Source organism: Scomber scombrus, chromosome 6 (genome assembly GCF_963691925.1).
Source record: "Scomber scombrus chromosome 6, fScoSco1.1, whole genome shotgun sequence".
Classification (NCBI taxonomy): Eukaryota; Metazoa; Chordata; class Actinopteri; order Scombriformes; family Scombridae; genus Scomber; species Scomber scombrus.
Window position 1 is genome coordinate 30,441,175 of NC_084975.1, and position 16,490 is coordinate 30,457,664.

General features: G+C 40.6%; 1 protein-coding gene across 1 annotated transcript in view; it reads right to left on the reverse strand.

The window, feature by feature from the left end:
• The window catches only part of il34 (interleukin 34), a 32,859-nt gene extending 17,784 nt beyond the window's left edge, over positions 1-15,075 (reverse strand). Inside the window, exons 1-2 of the mRNA XM_062421124.1 lie at positions 14,849-15,075; positions 9,031-9,373 (exon numbers count right to left, since the gene is read on the reverse strand). Of these exons, the coding sequence (XP_062277108.1) occupies positions 9,031-9,076 (46 nt within the window). The 5' untranslated portion in view covers positions 9,077-9,373; positions 14,849-15,075. The remainder of the gene's footprint in view (positions 1-9,030; positions 9,374-14,848) is intronic.
• Positions 15,076-16,490: the final 1,415 nt, after the last annotated feature.

Genomic DNA, 16,490 nt, shown 5'->3' on the forward strand with positions numbered 1-16,490 from the left:
GAAAATTCCTGTGTTGTGTGTGTGTGTGTGTGTGTGTGCGTGTGTGTGTGTGAGAGAGAGAGAGAGAAAGAGAGAAAGAGAGAGTAAAAGTGAATGTATTCATTTGTATTATATAACCCAAGATTATTTTGTTGTTTTGTTATTGTCAGTTGGAGCTCCGTTGGATCAGATTGAGCCATAAACACACTGGCAGGAGAGCTTCATTGCCTAAACAGGTCTTTCTTAGTGTAGTGGATAGAAAAAGCCAACATTGATTATACAACACATTACCAGTGACTGGCTTCATGTTAATGGCTTGGATCAATTGTTCTCAACAAGCTGACTAATGTACCTTATGCAGTGCTGTGTCACTCGTTTGGCTTGATCCCTGGACCCTTTCTACAAATGTGAAGGACTGTCATAGCTATCAGAGAACAAGATAAAAGCTTGATTTATTGTTGGATTAATGGAACCAATGTGGAGCGAAAAGCTGACCATTATATAGGGGAGGGGAACGGGGGCAACATTGTTTAAATGTGAATATAAGAGAAATGATTAGACCATGCCCGGCCCTTTGAGTGTAGCACTAGAGGAAAGGCAGGGGGATCACAATAGTTGACTTCATTCTCTGGGGAACATAAAACATAAATGTCTGTATAAAGTCCATAGACTGTATATAAAATGGACGTAACATCCGTGACGTCACCCATTGGTGTGTGGACTGCTGCTTGGAAGCGAATAGTATCGGATCTGAGCAGCGCAATCTTGAAAATTTTACGGTGCATGCCGGGAATAATAAAAACACGGATTCTACTTATATGGGCATCAGGAGGAGCAAGAGGCGCCCTCCTGAACCTGTGAACCAATCAACCTGTCAATCACGACGTAGCCACGCCCTAATACATACCCTGCTTTATCGTCAAATATAAAATCAGGGAGGCCAAAATTTCACAAATGAACATCATACTGCATTGAATAAGGCTTTAAACTAGCGATTGAGACCATAAACACATTTTGAAAACGTTTCCTGAGGTTAGAAATCAAGTGAGAAGTTGGTGAATTCTCCATTGACTTGTATAGAGACGGAAGTCCTTTTGACACCAAAACGGTCTCCCCCTGGTGGCCTTTTGATAGAATGCAGTTTTAAGTTACTTCCGTGTTGGCATCATTTCAGAGGACCGGAACCCCCCGCCTGATAAAATCTAATGGCTGTTCATCTAATGGGTGATGAGACATTTCAGTCGACACCAAAGCAGTGTAACCCACATTGAAATCAATAGAAAAAATTAAACATTCTCTAAAGTCCTACTGCATCAGTTTGAAATCTGCTGCAAAAAACAATTTGTCTATTTGAGTGTTGACCAAAAACTCCTACAATACTAGTTTATATTACTTTCAACAAGATACAGAAAGTGTCATCAAATGTGTAAATGACTCCTTAACAGTATTGAATTCCCATTAACCAGGTTGCATTTCAGCAGCATGCTCTGCAGAGGAAGACAAACATGAAAACTCACTTATTACACTTCATGCATTGTCTGTCCTATCTCTCTTAAAAGGCAGAGCGGTCTGGTATCTGCCTAAGTGACGTTCTCCTGTGAGGACCTGACCTCAACAATACTGTCGTCAGAGTCGTTTCAAAAGAAAACTGGCAGACAGCTGATATACAGCTAATGGTCTACTGTTTATTAGTACAAGTTGACTGCCAAGTCCTGTATTACGTGCCTAAAAGCCATTTGGTAGACATAGTTTGCACTCCACAGACCCTGTTTGACCCTTTGGGGTTATTACCCCCTGTCATTACCCAACGGAGTACTGACAGATCATTTGGGAGCTTTCTTTTGAAGCCATTTAGTAGGACTCATCTCTGCCTGAGGCCACATTTGAAGACTAGATGACATGAGTCACTGTTAGTAGTCAAAGAGCTGCTTCCTAAGCCAAACACAACCTCAGTTTCCTTTCTTCAGATTATCTGCTTCTCTATCTGTCTTGAATGTAGGTGAGTTTAAAATTCCTTCTCCATAATAGCAAAAGTCATTAAGAAACAGAGCATGTTGTATTGAGCTATACATGCAGTGGAGGCTTGAGTCCACTGAACGTAACCCAGTACACCCAGTCTTTCTCATAGATCCTGAGAGCCTACAATTGAACTAAGAGCAAACCTTGGTATATACAAAACACTGAAAAAGTAAACACTTAAAGTAAATAAATAAGAAACACCACCATATACAGATGTGGAGTTGGATCAGTGTATACTTCTCCATTAGAGACCATCACCAAAATCCTGACCTCTAATTGAGTGACCAGTCTATCTTGTCAGGAGTTGAAACTACAGTGCTCTAACATGCACATAGAAGACAATCTCCTTTTTAACGGAATCTATGTCTGGTTTCTGCATCCCCCACATAAAAAAAAAATCTATCTTCCATTCAATACCTCGTCCGTAGACCTAAACACACACAGTACGCTAATATCTACCAAAGTGAATGTAAGAAGGAGGAGAGAAGGCTAAAAGAAGGAAAACTGTTGTATAATATTCAAATGTAGTGAAACCCACAGAAACCAGTCCCTTAGGAGAAACAATGTAGGGCTTACCAAAATTGCTAAGCAGTCCTTAAAACACACAAAAAACCAGTTCCCATATATGTGGTTCTGCAGTGTAAACATCTCATTTGTGATGTAGAGCATACTGCGCATACTGGAATTGTTGCAGTCAGGCATCTTTCAGCACTTCATTACAATTATATCTTCCATGAGATTAGCTTCATATTCAATGAAAGTATGCTGACAAAGAGAAAAACTGCCCTCCGCGACCTCTTCAGTGTGTTTGCACTAGGTTGTTATAGGTGAGACAAGATTGCCTGTGACAACTGACCTGCTTGGGAGACCCCAAAATCAGAGAGCTGAGACACAGACTTATTGCCTGATATATGCATAAATACACTTCAACATGCCTTATTAAGCCCAATGTGCAGGTAGAAGAAGAGTACTATCTGAAGAAGACAATGACTCAACTTGTTTTTCTCAAAATCACACATCAGGTAGTGGGAATTTAAATTACACTACATTTATATTGTGATTAACTGGGGAAAAAAATCTCTCTTTTTCTCCTGGATATTAAATAGACTACATTTTTTCCAAGCCACAATGAATGAAATGTTAGGTTCTGCACAAGAATAAGCTCTGACAAGCCGTTACATCACATGCACACTTCGTTGCAGTTGGTTTAATACCTGCCAGGATTTGATGTATTTTAGATACATCAACATACAGTACATTCTATCTACACATCAACATTATGCTGGTGACTGCAATTACATAAAACTCTTCATGCTTCTACAAGTTTTCTCTTGCCGAGGGCTTGAACTCGAAAGAATCCTAATCAATGGATGACACAATGTCACCTTAAACAACCTCATCAACCTTGGTTGTTAACTCTTGGTCTGACATGTATCACTCCATCCGTTTTCTTCTCTCACTTATCCAGCTCAGGGCTGCTGTACAGCTGGATCCTATCACAGCATGCATTTATAACGAGGCAACACTGGACATGACATCACAGTGATAACACACACACACACACACACACACACATACACACACATTCACATAACAAAGATTACAGTTTCTAGTTCACCTAACGTGCATGTCTGCAAGAGTAAATGAGCAGAATAACATTTTTTTTTAATACCAAAAGCTTGATCACTTATTCGGTTCACTTATTTTAGGCTAATTTTGCATGGAACCCACCTGCCACAGCTTCAGCTGGTTTTAGTTATAATAGTTTACTTTTGGAGCCCCCTGGTAGCTGAGTGGTTATAGCGCATGCCTTATATCCACAACATCACTAGTTTGAATCCAGCTAGGGACCAGATGCATGTTGTGCCCACTTCCTTCTTCCCCTTGTTTCCTGTTGGCCTCTCTGAAATTAACTAATAAAAAAGGCAAAAATACCCCCCTCCACACACACACACACCCAAAAAAGTCATTAATAATTATTTTCTAGAAGGGCTGCAACTATTGATTGATCTGCTGATTCTTTTCTCAATTAGTCGTGTAGTCTATGAAAAGTTAAAAGATAGTGAAAAGTTGCATTCACAGTTTCTTAGAGGCCACAATGATGTCTTCAATTAGCCTTGTGCTGTTAATGTCATATGGTGTACATCGCATGTAAAATATCTTGCCTACACCTCATTACATGCTGCATCGACTCATGTCAATAATGAAACTCTAAAGGCCAAAATGCTTACGTGATGTAAAAATGAATATCTGCTGAATATAATCCAAACACTAATCTTATTCAAAAAAATAAAAAATAAAAAAGGAACAATGTAATGTTATGTTCCCATTAAGTTCAGATGGGACTTAACCTAAATTAAAAAGATGTTGTATCCATGAGTAGACTCTCCTGACAGTCTGTACTGTATATTACCACTAAAAAGCATTCCCATGTAACCCTATGAACAGCCAAATTACACTGTCCTTAAAACTTCACACATGATGACATATGTGCCTGTAACATGAAGAGCTTGCAGTTCTCAGTTTCTCTCTGTTGCAACTGCATCTATCTTTGGCATCTCTACAAGAGGCCACGCTCCTCCTGGGAGTTCATATTTGAAGGATTCACAAACAAGTTAAAGCTAGAGCATGTTCATGGATGTAGATTTAAAAAAATGACCGTCCTCGCAGTCATCGATCCGTTATGAGAAGTGTGAAAGTTTCCATTTAATATGCAAGAATGGAAATTTGTCTCAGAATTTTGGACTTTACTGTTAATAACTGCCACACTGAACATGTCTTATTCTATTTTTTGCTAACTTGCAGCTTCCTATGCTTAACAAGTTTTGGCAAAGTGAATATGGAAATATTCTCTTTGTACAGGACCATGTTCTGCTATCACCGAAGCAACATCTGATGTAAATATATAACAGATGTCTGACCTGCTTTTGTGCTAAACTGACTGTTATCTTGAAATTTGAAATCAATCATCAGTGAAAAGATTGAATTACACTGTGTCTGCAGAGGATTAGGATGACTGCATATCAATCACAGACTTTCAGCACAGAAGAAAAAGCTTTAAATATTGCCCCTTCGGGTTGTACAAACAGCTGCAGGTGTTGGACATCAAAAATAAAATAAAAAGATAGCACATTGGATTGCAAAAGAATTTGAAAGGTCAGTATTCCGGTGGGGAATGTTTGTGAAAAACATGATCCGTGTGTAGCTAATCCCTGCTTTGCTTTGGATATGTGATGACAGTTGTGTAGCTGTGATCTGCTCATAGTCAAAGATGAATTTAAAGGTAGTTACTTCATCTTCCAAAAGGTCTGCTTTTCTTCACCTGAGGATTGCAGCATCGTTCATTCACATGCTTTTATACATGCACGCACACATATTATGTGCTTGTTCATCATTTTTATCATCTATTTTTAGCCCTTCTTTATTCATGCACCAGTCCTTGGTTTTATGCATGGTAGCTGTTTAGATCCATTTAACAGCATTGAAAGCTCTTTAAGCTATATTTAGTGGAAAAAAAGTTGCTACTGCTGCAGTTTTAATTATGGATCAATATCCAGCTCTGCAGCTCTGACCAACTTTTGTCAGGTTTCACAAAAGTCAGAGTCCAAATATAAATGTGTCTGGTGAAGAAAGTATATTTAGCATGACAGAGAACAATCAAGAATCGTCAAAACACGGAGCCTCACTCTGTATTTATATAGTTGAAAAATATAGAGAGCGGACTGTGTGGTTTAAGACCAACAAACCCAAGTGTCTTTTATTTCTAGGTAGCTTAAATTATCTAACGAGCAAGAGAAGGCACCGTGACAGCACCACATGGTGTCTGTAAAAATGTTAGCGAGTGAGACTGCAGCATGGTTTGCTCCCCTGGGGGAAACAGGAGAAATTGAATGCCTTAAGGCAAGCTTATACATGGGTTTAATTACAACAAAAACATAAAAACACAGCCAGCCAGTCTACAATCTACAACTGGAGACTCTGGGGGGTGGGGTGGGGGGGGTGTTAACTTGCGACTCAGGCCTGACTGCAGAAGAGATAAATGCACATTAACGCTTATTATAAGACCATACAAGCCAGAGATGCTTCTCAGAAAGTCACAAAACTGACACCCGGCTGCCACACCTATTTGTTCCAGTGTGACATTTGCTATGTTGACCACTGTAAGCGGGTAAACAACATACGGAACAAAAACCCTCTCCACTGTGTATCAGTGTGGGAGATGTCTGCCTCCGAACCTCCCACTATTGTTCTCTAAAGTTTTCTACTAAATGGGACTTCTTCAGGATGTGGATTGTGGACCGGATCCAGCAAACACACATGTCTGGGCTGAATTTGGCTGCTTAGCAAAGCTTGAAATCTCAAAAGTCTCAGCAACCTGGCACTTACCCAGAAACACCTGTGTGAACTCCCATTGTGTAATATGTCCTTTCATTTTTCCACCTTTAAAGGGTCAGTGAACCCAAAATAACTACAAATAATTAAAATATGTTTTCCTCTCTCGTGGCTTTGTGTGCTGAGATATCTTCCACCACATATACCACGGAGGTGAATGGCGTTTCATTTTTCTGATCAAAAACATACATTACACTTGAAAAATTCAACTGTCAGCAGTTAATATCGGACCGATCCCTTCAGCAGAAGGTAGTTCCAATGGAAACTGCTGATAGCGATTATCCAGAGTTACCAGGATTGTTCCCAACAAACACTGGTCCAAGAATGATCCACGCCTAAAAAAAAGGGTCCTGGTCTGATGACAAAAACTGCAACACGCACAAAAAACTGAAATCATGACAAAATCACAGTCGAACAGATGTGTGAAAATATGTGAAAATACAGATCATTTGAATTATAATGAATTTATTGTTTTATATATATGTCTTTGGTTGTTAAATAGATGGGAGCGAATGGAAATCATAGTGACGTTCTTTCTACATGTCGTAAGTGTAGAAAGTGTAGTGTAAATCAAGTGCAATCATAATCACTAATGTGCAATAACTGTGTGCATGTGAGTGAATGGACAGATGAGTAGAGTGAATGGGATACAGCAAATTCCGTTGTACGTTAACACGCATCGACGATAAAAGCATTCTATTCATTCTATGTAATGGTGCACCTGGACCCGATTTCAAAAGAACCCTTAAAAAGACTAGTCTGGATTTCTTCATGCGATACATCCCTTTGGTTCTGTTTTTCATTTTTTGCACTCACCAAGTTTGAAAAATCAAACAACGAGAGCACAGAACGAGAAGAAATAACGCCGTCGGTTTGGTTTGTTGCTCTTAAGTCGGTATGTTCTGCAACATTCCTGTCGATGAAGTTTATTGCTTTTGTTTTCCTAACAGAGCTTTAAAACATCCAATTTTTTTTATTATATAACTATTTTTCAAAAACTATTACCAGACATCGTGGGGAGATGTTAAGATATCGATTTACCTTCATAAAAATGACTGTTGTGGCAGAAATCTCAGTGATTGTTAATTGTGGGAAAATAAGCTGTGGATGTAGAGATACGTATGGTGAGAAATGTGATATCCGTTGTGTGATTTGGGGCGTGCTGACTTACAGGATTCCGGTAACACACGAGTAAAAAAGACACAGGAAAATTTAAAACTTCCTTTTTTTTATACACATTGTCTTTTCTGAGTAACGGAAAAGTAACGTAATGAGTATAGTCGTCAATAACTGCTCCTAGTGACTGATAAATGGAGTCTTACTTTTGAAATGATTAACAAATCCACTTATGTCTAAGCACAAAGTTCCTCGGTAAAGCCGTCTACACCCTGTCATCCTGAGGCAACGTCTGTCATTTACATGGTCCGGCCGAGGACCTTGTATCAACTGAGGTCAGCCTGTGTTTGGTATGTGTGAACGGCTTGTCAAGTGCCTTGTTAGGATGTCATCAGCTCCTACACTCTACTGTAAAACCTATGTAAAATAACAAGTTATAAAGAAAAGATACAGCGCCGAATAAAGTCACAGAGTCGGAATAACGAGATGATGAGTTTAAAGACTGTGGTTATTTTGCAACAGCCTGCTTGCTGTTTGTGCAGAACTAAATGAAGTTACCACATCAGATATGGCGTGCACAATGCATTGACACAGTGTGACACCCTCAGATTAGAAGCTGTGAATCAAACACACACACACACACACACACTGCTCCTACTCCTGCCTGCAGGGGGGCTCAAGGAATTCACTCTGCTAATAAAAAATCCTGCCTCAGACTTCCTACTAGTGGTTGTGAATAACACAGATGAGATGAGATAACTGGCATTTCGAAAAGCATGATTTAAACGGTATTTTGCTGTGCATAATGCCTTTGGATTCCCCCTATGGTTTAAAGGAATCTGGCTGAGTTCCTCTGTTATCTCTCTCTCTCTCTCTCTCTCTCTCTCTCTCTCTCTCTCTCTCTCTCTCTCCCTTGTTATCTCTCCACTTAGGCACACTGGACACCAACACTGCGATTCAACACTGGATTACCAATGACCCACTCCCCTACTGAGCTTATCTTCCACTTTGATGCATGATTAGACACCAAAACAACAAGCGAAGGAGTGATAAAGAAGAAAAAAAAAACATCACTAAACAGCAAATAGTCGGAGTGAGAGAGAGAGAGAGAGAGAGAGAGAGAGAGAGAGAGAGAGAGAGAGAGAGAGAGAGAGAGAGAGAGAGAGAGAGAGAGAGAGAGCAAAGGAAAGGAAAGAGACGTGTTAGCAGAGAAACAGAACAAAAACTGAGAGGTCGTGTATGTACATCACCTCTTTTCACTCTTTCAGTTTCACAGGATGATGAAACCTTTTCATCATCTTCCAGACACATGTCTACAAATCATGTTCACGCACACACACACACACACACACACAACAGATACAATAAAACATTTTTACACTGTGCTGTGATACAAACAAGAAACCATCTTTGCACAAGGGCCAATCTCTGCAAGGGCCAGTGCACACACACACACACACACGCACGCACACACACACACACACACACACACAGACAGACAAAACACACGCAGATGTCTCTTACCAAAAAGGCTTCCCAGCAGGCAGACTGAAGTGGACAGTTGGACCATACTCTTGGGCTTAAATCCTCTGCTCCACAGTACTTTAAACTGAGCACAGTAAGTCTATACACACACGCACACGCACACAAACACACACACACACACACAGGTCCAGCCACGCACAGACTAAGCTACAACACTGGCGTTCTGCAGCTCTTCTGCATGTGTGTCGAGCGTCACACACACTTGTTGTCAGGCTTCAGCTCCTCATCGCATTGTTGAGCATCAACTGAAGCATGCCGCCAGAGACAGATCCTCGTTTTTTTTACGGTTCTCGTACTTGTGTCGCTCCCTGCTGCTGACAGTCTGAAAACAAGAGGCAAAAAAAAACAAAAAACAGTTAGGGAGCCAGAAAAGGAAAAACAGACAAACAATCAAACACACAGATATACTGGCAGATGGGTAGACAGAGACAACATAAAAAAATTCCAGATTGAATCCACACATTGTGTTATACTTGTAAACTCTAGAAAAATGTCTTTCAGTTTTTTGTTTTTCCCCGAAGGCTTTCCAAAAGTATTTTACTGCATTCTTCACTCTGCATTACATGAAGTGAAGACGTGGCTCTGCATAACTGTCATAACTTCAGATGAAATCAACAGAAACGATTCAATTTCCTCCTCGCTGTTAAGACTGAATGAATGGAAAAATGTAGACATCATTGAATACTGCAGTATATACCTGAAGAAATGTGTCTGATAAAGCTTATGTATTAACACTCTGACGTTTCATTGGTATGTTTACCATTTTTTTGCAATGTTAAGATGCTCAAAACAACTACAGCTGAATCTTCTTACTGTTGGCATAAACCAAACTATTGTGCAAATCTCATTTGATCCCAATGATGGCGCAAGATGAAAAAGTCCAAGATCACCCAAGTTCTCACAATTCATCCTGAGGGGAACGAATTTCATGGCAATCCATCCAATGACTGTTGAGATATTTCATTTAGGACCAAAGGGAGAACTCGCTTTCTATCCCATAGAGCCCGCACCGCACCCATCACATGAGAATCAAACTCCAAAATCAATCACTAAATAATAAATAAAAATATGTCATGTGGAGGATTAGTAATCTCTCAGCATCTGCAAGTTTGATGTTTAATCCAGGAAGGAACGATAACATGTGGCTGGCTAGAAGATAGACAAAAAAGATCCTTCCTGTCTCTTTATTATGTCAAACTAATGCTCCTGTTTTCAATAACCGTGATAATCTACTTGTAGTTACATCCAACTCGTGCCATCTCCTTCCAGCTCAGATTGCAGCATCTGGCCTGGACGCCTGCACTGATGTGTTCATTTTGGTGGGAGGAACGCTTCGCTCTTTAGTTTTTGTTTTGGAGGGAAATCTGTTGGAATTCTCTTTAGGTGAAAAGTCAGGTTGTTGGGTTTAGTTCATGATGAACTCATTTGTCACATTCAATATCTCAGATTCTGACAAAATACAGCGATAACTCATATTCACTCATTTTAAAAGGAAAATAAAAAAAGACTGGAAAGTGCTGTTAATGTGATGCAGCTCTGCCCAGATACTGTCCATTGTTCAAAGGGATTAACAACATCCGGCAGCCAATGAGGGCTCGCTAAAATACAACTGCGCCACAGGCAGGTTTATGAGCCGAGCTTTTAGCAGAGCACATTGATAACCTGACATTTAGTGAGATCAGAGCAGCAAAACTAATGATTACTTTTATTATCAATTAACGGTTTGGTCCATAAGGTGTAAGAAATAGAGGAATGTGGCCTCTTCATTTTGTTTGTTGTTATTTTTTTTTTTACCATCAGTCCAAAATCCAAAGAAATCTAATAATATCTAACACAAAAGAAGCACATCTTCAGATTGGAGAGCTGAAACTTGAGAACATTTGGCTTTTTGCTCTATAAATGACTTCATTCAAAATATGTGCTGGATGATTGATCTGATGTAATTTTTTTTCATTAATTAATTAATTATTGTTTTCTTTATTATTGGTTAGTCTCATTCAAGTATTGTCATTATTAATACTTTTTAAGTTTTATTTTATTTTATTTTATTCAATTTTATTTTATTTTATTTTATTTTATTTTATTTTATTTTATTTTATTTTATTTTATTTTATTTTACTTCATTTTATTTTATTTATTTTTTTTAATGTTATTTCCTTATTTATTTATTTTTTCCTATTTTTTTCCTCTATTTGGTGTGCTGTACGGCTCTCTGGGATGGGGGCATTGTATATTGTTCAGTTTGCTGAATTTCATTATTTAAAACATGAACCTGACTCATTGACATCAGCTGTTTGCTTTTTTTTTACAGTACACATCTTTGAGTGTGGACTAGCACCCAGCAGCTGAACATCACTGGTAAAGTATCTGGTTTCTCTAACCCTTAACTTACACTCACAATGTCTAACATGGCATTATGAGGCCAGCTTCAATCACAGACATACAATAGCTGAATTTAGAAAACAGCAAGTGTAGATTTATTTATGGTGAAAATTACATGCTCATATTTCAACATCCTGTGCAGCATAAGTATAAAATGCATGCACACGTGTGTCCTACTCATACCAGAAGGAAAAACTGTACCTCACCTATAACGTCTGATACCACAAGAGTAACCGTTTCACAAAGCTCACGTGGGGATATTTACAGGAAATCCACCGACAAAAAACTTGCACAAGTAAGCAAAGACAGTTTCCAGCCATCATCAATGAAGCCCAGTCTTCCCATTAGCTAATCAGATAATGGGAAGACTTTACCATAAGGTCTATTTGCAGTTCAGAGGAGTCTCGCTGCACTGGCACATCTTCAACTCGCAACATCTTCAACTATCTTTGGCTCCATCTTCACATATGGTTAACAGGCGTGCCCCCTAATGTAGAAAATATGTTTGTCTTCTCACATAGAAACCCCTCGCACCTTCTGACATTACTACACTGTAATCTTAGATGCGGCCTGTGAGCTCGGTGCACTTTCACAGAGAGCAGCAAGAAGAAGATCAGAGAGGTTGATGGACATGAAAGGAAACTTTATACATGTCACACCACCAGAGAGGTGTTGATTCAACACTATGATCCATTGCACAGACTATGCATGGTCTGTAGTGCTGATGTGCTGGGGTGTGTTATAGTTCAAGGTGTTTTCAATATTTGTCCGAACCCACTGGGCAGAATATTTGAAACTGGCAGGGGAAAAAGTGGAGGCATTCCCCCTTTTTACGTTCAGAGACTTTCCAGAGAACGCCCCCTGCCTGCATCCTGCGTCTCCTCAATGGTGAATAAACTCCAGCAGCACTGCAGAATGCCTCTGATGTTTTGGGTGAAAACACACAGGAAACAGAACTGTATAATCGCTGCTGAAAGACACCAATTTGTTGTACTCTCTCGATACAATATGTTATTTCTACACACTTCCATATGTCTATTTTGGGGACTGAACCTTTGCATAACGCCTCAACTCATGTCAGTAACGTACTTATTGAAATACACCCTCCACCTAATCTTACTCGCCATCTTTGCCTACATTATTCCAGCGCTCCACAGCTGCACGTCGGGCCTCAAGCGAGCAGCCCGATGACTGATCGATGACTTCCTGGATGGTTGAATAGATGCCACCAGTAGTGAAGTCATTGTGGCAGGCAACCAGCTGAGGACATTAATAAACGACTGACCACAGCTGTTGGTCTCACAGCTTGGCAAAAGTGGACGGAAAAGTGTGTAGGTGGTAATTATAATTATAGCATGTTGCATGTAGAGAAGCGGCAAAACTGAGTGTGATCCCCTCATGATACTGAAGAAGAATGTAGTTAAAGGGCTGGTATGGTGGGGAAAAAAAGAAAATGAGCTATGGTGATGGTGGGTGCTCCTCCTGTGCTGTCAAATAACTGCTACAGTGTGTTTTCAATTCATGTATGTTAATTGTTACATTTTAGTCGCCTAAAAAAAAGTCACACAATCAGTATTCAGATGATCACAAAAATGAACATTAGCATTATCACAGTTAACCACGGACTGTGCTAACCAGGCTAGCAGCTTGCATTAGGGTCAGCCCCACCCTCTCATCCAATATGGTCACTTCTAGCTCAAAAAACCCAAAATGGCAACAGCACAAAATGCAAACGTGACACTTCAAAACAGGAGTCTATAAACCAATGGGTGATATCACAGTGGCTACATCCATTATTTTTTTTTTTATGGTTGAGCACTATAAAACTGTGTTAATGGGACATGGGTGATGCTCACCTGACCAAACTCATATAAGCAGCATTATGAGATACATAAAAGCTGCATCTCTATGCTGCCTTCAGGGAACACTCAGAAAATACTAATCTGTTATTTCATCAGGCCCACACTGTATGAATATATGTACCAGAATATATTGCACTAATCTGATTAATGACCTCTCCTTAATGTTTCCATTTACTTGTTTATTGGTGTAATTTGTGTACGTGTAACAACAATCTACATTCCTTACACATCCATTTACTTTAACCTTGACCCATCAGCAATGAATGTCTAAACCTCATCCTAATTACCCTAAACCCAAATAGTCCTAACCCTCAAAAAGCCCATGAAGACGTGAGAGTTGGTCACAATGTCTTCTCACAAGAAGGGAGTCATCACCCAACGACCAAACCTCAGAGTGATCCCCACAAAGATAGAAGTATAGGGACACACACACACTCTATCTCTCTCTCTCTCTCTCTCTCTCTCTCTCTCTCTCTCTCTCTCTCTCTCTCTCTCACACACACACACACACATGCACACACATGCACACACACACACACACACATTGCTTGGGGCTGACTCACAGCAGCTTCCCTCCTCTTTTCTATTACCCTCCTCTGTTCTATGTTTGGATTTTCATAATCCTGCATTTGATCTGTTCTGTGATTCCTGTCCTGCCCCCCCCCCCCCCCCCCCCCCCCCCCTTTAGCTCACAAATCCAATTACTACTGAGTGGCTGGTGAATTTCAACATTTATCTGTCAGTTTCAAAAGTTGATTTCCCCCCACCCCTGGCAAGTAGCTGGCTGAAATCTTATACACCCAACAGCTGGTCAAACGGGAGTAGCTCTATGCAGTAACAGAGAGACTGTTGCAGGATGATCAAATTCATGCTGCGATTACATCTAATAGATTAAATGTTTATTAAAACACAAATAACTCTGAGAAAAGCGTGAACTTTCTTTGACTTATTTTTCAAAATGCACATTCACTGATATATTAGTTTTAATTGAACTCAGTTACAAGCATGTTGTGCACTGCTGCTCCCTTGTGTTCTTCCATTGCTCCCAGTGGTTTTGATTTGGCTTATGATTCCCTGCTTTGTCACAGGAAGTTAAACCAGTAGCCTGACAACTTCTTAATCGTGTAACCTTTAATATTGTCAACCCTGAAGTCAAAACCCTGCCCCTTGCGTTTGCTCTGGTGTGAAATGTTCCCTGATGCGGATGTTTACATGGGCACAGGCTGCCTGTTCTCACCTTTTCGTTCATAATCTATCACAGCTGCTGTAAAGTTTATGATGTCGCGACCGGTTGCATAACTCGATGCAAGGCTGAGCTACGGAGGGTGTTCACCTCGCACAGCTCCCCAGTGGGCCGCTTGAGCAATAGATGGGCTACGCACCTGACGAAAGTGAAAGTATTGCTGGATAACTTGAAGAGGCTACCAGCTGCGCGCACGCATGCACGCACGCATGCATGCACAGGCGGGCGCACACACACAGAAGCACGCATGTGTGTCCAAGAGGAAATTATGATGAATTAAAAATCAAAATCCAAGAGCGCATTTACTCACACACTCATGGGCACGCACCTTCAGGGTCCTTCTTGCCCCGGCTCCAGGGATGCGTAAAAGGCTGTATCCTCTCAGGTGTGTGCGTAGGGAGGGGGGGGGACACACAATGTAATGCGTCCTTGTTAAATCAGAACAAAGACCGAGACGATATGAATCCAAACATGAAATCGTCTATAAAAGTCATTGAGGGAAGTCCATCGCTGGCTCCGTCCATCCACGTAGCTGTGGTGCGCTCTGTCTGTGTGTGCCGCCAAGTGCGCAACAGGCTTGCCTGCCCTCCTTCCACGTCAAGCCGCAATCACACGCACAAATACAGCCTGCTTTCAAAATAAGTGCAGCTCGGATCCAATGTCCATGCTTTGCAATCCATCCCCCCAGCCCCCCCCCCCCCCCCCGTCCTCTCTCTCTTTCTCTCTCTCTCTCTCTCTCTCTCTCTCTCTCTCTCTCTCTCTCTCTCTCTCTCTCTCTCTCTCTCTCTCACAGACACGCAGTTTTATTTAAATTATGCCCATCACCCCTGTAAATGTCTATAAAGGTAAATGTAAACAAGCAAAGAAAGCAACCAAAAGGAAAAGGCTTCATCACCAGTGAGTGTTTTAAATGTCTCTATAAAGGACATTTAACAGAATTAAGATTTAATTGGAAATTAAATCTGGGCTAACCTGTGGTTATGTTTCTGACACTGACCTTGACCTTAACCTGTAGTGGATTTATTATCCAAGCCTTAACCAGCCTACGTCAACCACAACCCTGATTTATTATGCAAACACTGCAGGAATAAAGCTGGAAAACTTTGGCAGTGAGGACCGGCAATGCGCCTTTTAGCTTCTTATCATGTTCCCCACAGTTTCCATACACTCTACAGATGTGTTGGGCTTCACAACCTGTGGGAAACGACATGTGGTTTCACTCAACACACAGTCCCTCACACATCTGCCATTTAATTTATTGGCACGTTGCATCACCAGAAGAGCGCAGGAGACGGCCGTCAATGAGGGTTTTATTTTGAACGTGAAGTTACAACCGGATTCTCTGGTACTGTATCCAGTCTGGCTTGACAGTAGTGCTGGCTCGCCCTCCACTAGCAGATAACAGATGACACTTTGACTCCTGTTGGTTGTCCTCTGGTCTGTGGAGCACGATTTCATTTACCTTCACAGCTGCTGATGCTGCTGCTGCGTCAGTGCGCCTCCATTCACAACAATTTCACAGCTGGCCCCTCCATACAGGTCGCCCTCATTAGTCGTCTTTATGACCTGGACTCCCACAGGGAATTTTAACAACTCATCTGGATGGTAATGCGATAGACTAGACGCCGACGAAGGTGAACGTGATAACGTCTGTGACCCAATCTCTAAATTTCTTACAGTTTACTGATCGAACAGATAAGCACCATATGGCTTCCAAATTAGTTTTTTTTTTTTTTTTTTAAAGATTAAACTATTTTATAAAGGTTCATACTCCAGTCTCATCTGTGTGGTAGCCTACATTTTAGGATTTCAGGATAAATCGAATTACTCTAGAATTTCAAAACTAAACCACATTTATGCGTAATATTATGCCGAGGTGACTTGTCTCTAAACTGTCAGCTCCTGCTGTAAAACACTTCATTCATGCTCAGATTCAATCTGAAAATCTAATC